The sequence below is a fragment of the Drosophila obscura genome, unplaced genomic scaffold, assembly GCF_018151105.1.
Source record: "Drosophila obscura isolate BZ-5 IFL unplaced genomic scaffold, ASM1815110v1 contig_186, whole genome shotgun sequence".
NCBI lineage: Eukaryota > Metazoa > Arthropoda > Insecta > Diptera > Drosophilidae > Drosophila > Drosophila obscura.
Genome location: NW_024542774.1, coordinates 7,853,715 through 7,860,325, shown reverse-complemented (window position 1 = coordinate 7,860,325; position 6,611 = coordinate 7,853,715). Strand labels below are relative to the sequence as shown.

Genomic DNA, 6,611 nt, shown 5'->3' with positions numbered 1-6,611 from the left:
CACACTGACCTAGCCCAAAAACAACAGATACGCAGAGCCTTTATGTGGGATAACTACCTGTTGGGTGACGTGCCGTACCACCTGCTAGATCAATATTTATGATGGCTGGACACCTATGATATATGGGTATCCATCATGGGATAGATCAAAGGAGCTGAACTTTTATTTAATGTGGTTTGAACCAACCGGCATATTTAAATATAATTTCTGTTGGTTTTTGTTTGTACTCCTAAAAGTATTTTTCAAAACGGAATGACTGGCGCCATCTGCTGTTTGTACTGCAATTTCATAGCAGCGAGCTCTGTACTGTAGGCAAACACCATTTAATTAGTTCCAAAACTGACCGCTGTTATCTGCGTGGCGCAAAATTCAAGCAGTCTGGCAGCACTGCTACCGTAAATTCAAAATTTGAATTTTAATTTAAATTAATAATTATAAAAGAAAAATCACACAAATAAAGTAAAAAAGTGTAAATAACAAAGATAAATTGCATGTGTTTTTGTTTATTGCTGTTGTGCTATTTGAGTACTTTTATTTGTTTGTTTCTTTCTTTCATATTTTGTAATACTTTTTCTTTTGGAGCAAAAGACACAAATTCAACTACATTGGCTTGTGGGGGTTTGGATGGGGATGGGGGGAATGGTATGTTGATTAACACTAATATATTTTAAATATAGAGCTTTCCACATCGTTAACTTAACATTCTTAGGTATTTTGTTGTCTGCTGCATTCAATCTCCGCTCAGGCGCTAATACATACGCTAATATATTGACTAACAATTAAAATAATTCAAGGTACTATAGATACGACATTAGCTAATGCCTAATAATATGTATGCTTTGTGCATTCAATTTGACTATTCATTTGATGGTTTTTGGCCCACTTGGGGGACCCTACACTGATACCCATACCCATACCCATACCGGGTAATCGATCTGCCCCTTAGATCAGGCTGATGCTCAGGCCGCGGGGCAGCCGCAAGCCAGAATGCTCTAGGGTTGCTTGGTGGGAAACTTCCACGCTGGAGCTGCTTTCTTCTGCGTCGTCGTGGAGCTGCGGCGGCTCCAGTTGCACTTCCTCTTCCTGCAGCACTTCCATATCCTCTAACTCGTCTGCTTGCCCATGGTCTTCCTCCAGCACCTCCCTTTCATTGGTAATTGGATAGCTGAGGCAACGCCTTGCGGTGGTTGGTGGTGAGGATGTTGTCAATGATGACGCCACTGGTAGGACCTCGGAAATGACGCTATCAAATTCCAGCAGGACTTCATCATCGTCAAGCGTTCGCGACCAGCGTGGTCGCTGCTTGGTGGGGCTCATAATCTGCGGAGGGCGGGGCGATGCGGTTGAGGTGGTGGGTGCTGATAGTTCTGATTGTTGTCCATCCATTGGACTCTCCCTGCTGAGCGTGGTGCCCAAACGACGGAACATGGCCACCACCTTGCCATCGACACTCGGCTGGGCGAATCTTTGGTGAGTCGGAGGAGGTGGAGCTGCAGCTGCAGCTGCTGCCGGAGCAGGTGCCAGTGGCAAAGACTCCTCCTTGCTTAGCTGGGGAGCAGAGGCTGTCCTCTGCCTGGCCACCGCTGCTTGCTTGCGCCGTGGCGCCACACCTTGCACCTTTCCCAGCAGATTGCTCTTCTCCTGGCACTGTCGGAGGTAATCGTTCAGCGACTGCTGCGTTATTTTCTTTGGCTGCGACCAGAACTTGACGCTCTCCAGGTAGCACTGGCGGAGAATCTTGCTCATGCCGTCGGCGGACCCAAAGCCTCTGCTGCTGCTGCTGCTCCTCTTCCGGTAGGTGATGGCCGCCGGAGCCAGGTTGACATTGCAACGGGGCTGGGCCTGGATCTGCACGCGGAGTCGAGGCTGTACGCGTACCCGCGACTGGACGCGAATCCTTGACTGCGATTGGGATTGGGGCTGGACGCGTACTCGCTGCTGTTGGGGTTGTGGTTGGGGTTGGACGCGTACTCGCTGCTGTTGGGGCTGTGGTTGGGGCTGGACGCGTACCAGAGGCTGAGACCGTGGATTGACGCGCACCTGTGGCTGCACATAGGCCACCGGACGACCCATCGGACGCGCCCGCTCCTGCGGCAGCAGACTGCCGCTGCTGTTGTTGCCCATTTGGGCGGAGGGACTCTGGCTCTGGCTGTCGGCATCGTTGCTGTTGAGCGCCTGCAGGGAGTGCCAATTGATCAGCCAATTGTTGCAGCTGAAGCACAGAAACTTGTCCTCATTGAGTGGCTGCAATCGGAGAAGGAGAATGCGGGTAAGACATGGAAACATAATTGATATAATTTATATTTGATAATAGATCGATGCTCGTATTAGAATCAGCGTCCAGCTGCACAACACAACCATTTTGGATCCTCCCCAGCCGATGGGTGTCCTGTCACCTGTAGCCATGCATAACCACAGAATAAACCTTTCGAAAATTACGATACGCCTATGCACTTAGTGATCGCTCTCCGAGTGACCACTAATGAGGCTCGAACTGGCACTCGCACTCGCACAGGAACCGAACCGAACCGTGGAGAGCTATCTGCAGGCAAAGGTGCAAAATATATCATATCAATTTTGAAGCGACTGCCGGGCGAGCCCTGAGCTGAGCTGAGCAGGCCACGCAGGGCCAGGCATATTAATTACCCAAGAGCCAACATTCCTCGGGTATCAATAATTTCGTGCACCTGCCCAAGAAACCATTGCGCCCAGGCAGCAGCACAAGCAGCAGCAGCAGCTGGCCCAAAAGGCCCAAAAACCAGTCAAAGCCGAAGGGATATTCGGTTAGGTTAGCCAGCAGCAGCAGCAAAGCAAACCCGTTTCTCCAATGGCCACGCGCCCCGCCGAATCGAAGTGGAACCGCGCCGGGAACTGGGTGAACAAGAACTATGACATTAGGCACGCGCAGGCGCGACAGCTGCTGCCTGCCTGCTGCCTGCATTAGATAAGGGAGGAAGGGTAGAAGCGGTAGGGAGCCAGGATCAGGAACGATTGTCGATCCCTGTTTACCTTTGCTCGGATCTCAGAAAGGTGTGCTCCAAGGGCCATGTGTAAACGGTATAATAATGCAAATTGCAGGCCAGGTGCAATCCAGACAGCAGCAGGCACCCGGCAGCCACAGACAGAGAGAGAGAGAGGAGGCAGCAAGAGGTGGAGGCTTAGCGGTAAGGAGCAGGCAGATAACTGATTGCAACTGAACTTTATGGCACTGTCATTGAGGGCTTGACGAGCATTGTCCCAGCACAGCACAGCACAGCACACTCTGGGCAGCGGCTCAATTGGGTTTCCCTGAATTCAAGCGGCCTACGAGGGTGCGGGTGGAGTTCTGTTCTGGTTGCCACGCTACGATCGCGGCAGGTGGTGGTGGTGTTGGTGTATGCTTTCGCAATAACGATCCTCGAGGGCAAAGCCACAGGGTGTGTTTAACGGTTTTTAGCGTTTAGGTTTTTAAGGGGTGACAAACAAAAAGGGAGCTTCTGTGAGCAGTCGAAATTTGATAGTTACTCCTATGATCATTGATCAGTAATTCCCACTGCAGGATTTCTATTAATAATTTGATATTTAATATTTTGATGGGATTCCCACTTCAATCTTTTAGCAGCCACTTCAAAAATACCCTTCCTCTGTTATTCCTGTAGCTGTCAATGCCCTTCTGACCCATTTACAAGCATTCTATTCCTTTGTGATATGGGAATGATATGAAACCGTAGAAAATATGTTTCCCCCGAAATAGCAGAGTAGCCAAAGACCCAGAAGACCTTCAAATTGTAGACAAGACTAGTTTGGGCTTTGTTTTCTTTCGGGCACTCTGCTGAGGCTCCTTTTTAGGGCTTCTTGCTGGGAAATCCAAAAAATATGTCTTTGAAGTTGTTTGTTCCAGGGGATGGACGGATGGAAGGGCTAGGGATAGCCCAAGAACTTTTGTTTGGATTTGCGCCATTTTAGGGACCGGAATCCCTTTCAGGTTTTTTTTGGCATTGTTCCGAGGACACAATTACCACCACCGTGGCACGTATACGTATGTGTGTACATAGTTCCTTCCCTCTAACACCCAAAAGCAGTCGGGTCGGTAATTTTTGGTTGAAGTGCACACAATATAAAACCCAGACACAGCCTCAGGTATTCAATAGCTGGCTGATATGCGAAAATAACACAAAACACACAGAACCCAAAGAGAGTGAAGCGATAAAGCAGCAGCAGCAGGGGAGCAGAGAAGCAGGGCAGCGGGGAACCCTGATGTGTTGAGGTTGAGTTTTGAGTTTTGAGTCGCAAATACAGCTGCCGTTGGAGTGGAAAGGGTCTGGGTCTGGGTCTGGCATGGTCCCGTCTGGGGAAGGTTCGTTCACTGCCCGCAGAAATTGGAGCAATCAATGCTCCTTCTGCTGCTCCTTCCTCCTTTTCCCACTGGGAAGTGCACGCATTGTGGTGCATCTGCCACTGCCCCCAGCCCTTGAGCAGGTTCGGAAACAGGTAGGAGAGTGTCTGTGTGTGTAATCCGATACCCGAAACTCATTTCCACAGAAAACAAACCAAGGATCGGGTCAAGGATCGTCCACTTTTCATTCCCAATGCACATTAGAACAAGATGTTGGGAATTATGAGCATGGGAACAGACAGGCATCGGATCGAACTAAGTGGCGGCATATGCAAAGTGTCCAATTACCAGAGGGGAAATAATGCACCAGCTGCTGCTGCTACTGCTCCCAGACAGGATATGGATATGCGCTCTCAGAGAGCGGGAAAACTTTTGGAGAGCGCTTGGATGCTGTGGGAGCTGCTACCTTTACCTGTCGACTCGACGCGGCCTGTCCTGCCCGCCTGGCCACCCTTTGCTGCTGAGCCTCTGGCGGAGTTCATCCCCTTTTAACCCAAAAACCCGCACACACATGCAAATGCTCTCCGGCACACACACACACACACGACACGAGACACGGACACAAGAGCCAGAGAACAGAACTTTTTGCGAAGGACGTTGTAACGGTGTTGTTGTTGTCGTTGCTGCTGTTGCTGTTGTTGTTGCAAGACGATGACTCACTCATCTGACGAGCAGCTACTACTATCGATTTTTGTTAGATGTAAGGGGGGGGGGGGGGAAAATCCATACCTGAAACTTGAATTTGGCCTGGATCAACTGGACAATGTTCGGGCCGGAGCGTGGCTCGTAGATATTGATGGTCTGGTTCGTGTGGCAGCCACAGATGAGGCAGGTGCGCTTCAGGTATTCCGAGGAGGCGGATTTCTGGGCGGCGGCCACTGCGGCGGCTGGCTCCACTTGGGGATGGTTGTTGGCAGACATTTTGGCGACTTCTGCAACTTCCTCGATACTTCCCGGATACGGACACTCGTCGGCCTTTGACGTCACTGCAGAACTAACGGTAACGGAAACTCGAGCCGTAACCGTAGTTGCCCAACGTAACTGTAACTGTAACTGTGTCCACTAGGGGGTTGGGTGGCGCGAAACGAGGCAAACAAAAAATTCGTATACCACCGCAACGCAGAGAGAGAGAGAGAGAGAGACACGAGACGAGGCGAGACGAGAGAGCGAGACGAACGTAGAGACGGAGCAGAACGTCCTTTGGGTTCCACGCACAAATTTTGAATGTGGCACGAACGCGCCCGATGTGGCACGTTTGCCTTCGGTTTTCGTTTTCCTCTTTGCTGTGTTCGTTCCGTTCCTTTTTTGCTTTAAAGGTATCTCAACAGAAAGGTAGGGTAGGGTTTGGCTGCCGTATATACCTTGGGAGTGCTTCTGAGTCTGTGTGTTTCTGGGCAGCATGCGAACACTGAGAGATACTGAGAGAAATGCCAATGCCATTGACGTATTCGCAGTACGAAATTAAATGAATACAAGCTGGACACTAATTTTACTTCAACTTAGTTACAGATTAACTATGTTAATTTTTGCTACAAGTGGGGAGTATTTTCTAAAATAAATATCTAGTTAAATGTCGGAATTAGGAGCGAATCGTTATCGATCTGCAAATATTTTGACACTCCCCCGCCCATGCTGACTTGACCTATCTGAACTTTTGCCACTCGAGTTACCTCTTCAGATTCGGCGGGGCGGGGGAACCGGTACCTCTTCCTGAGCCCCACGCTGCAGCTGCTGCCCAGCGACAATACTCCAAATTTAATGTGTCGGGCCGGCTTCCTCAACTTGGGACTTATCATTATGGAAGAAGACACGGCAACACCGTGTGGCATGGAGCATGTGTGCATTGTGGGCTCATCAACAGGCTGTCTGTCTGTCTGTCTGTCTGTCCCTGCGACTGCGGCTCATCCATGCACCGACAGCGACAACAGGCGGCAGCTGCTTGCTTGCTGCTGCCTCAAAATACTCGTACGAAAGGTGCGTTTTGGTTTTTTGTTTCTCATCTTTTCTCTTTTTTTTTTGTTGTTTTTGTTTTTGGGCAACTCAATCATATGTTCTCTTTGCTGGATCGTTTTTGAGCCAATGTTGCAGCTTGCAACCGGATTGTTGCTTTATGCTGGCCCGGCGACAGATGTTTTCTTCCTTTTCTCTCGATTTTACCTTCTTCGCCTTTGCGCCTCCACCTTGATTTCGGGGGACTGGGTTACGCTGCCGCTACCACTGCCGCGTTCTGCCGCTA

At 49.9% G+C, this 6,611-nt stretch overlaps 1 protein-coding gene across 1 annotated transcript; it reads right to left on the bottom strand.

Annotated features, from left to right (window-relative positions):
- Positions 1-511: 511 nt before the first annotated feature.
- Positions 512-5,551, bottom strand: LOC111075871 (protein phyllopod). The gene is made up of 2 exons (XM_022369382.2): positions 5,105-5,551; positions 512-2,244 (listed from the first exon to the last, which is right to left on the bottom strand). The coding sequence occupies exons 1-2, from the start codon at positions 5,294-5,296 to the stop codon at positions 943-945; spliced, it is 1,494 nt and encodes a 497-aa protein (XP_022225074.2). The 5' UTR covers positions 5,297-5,551; the 3' UTR covers positions 512-942.
- Between the last annotated feature and the right edge of the window lie 1,060 nt (positions 5,552-6,611).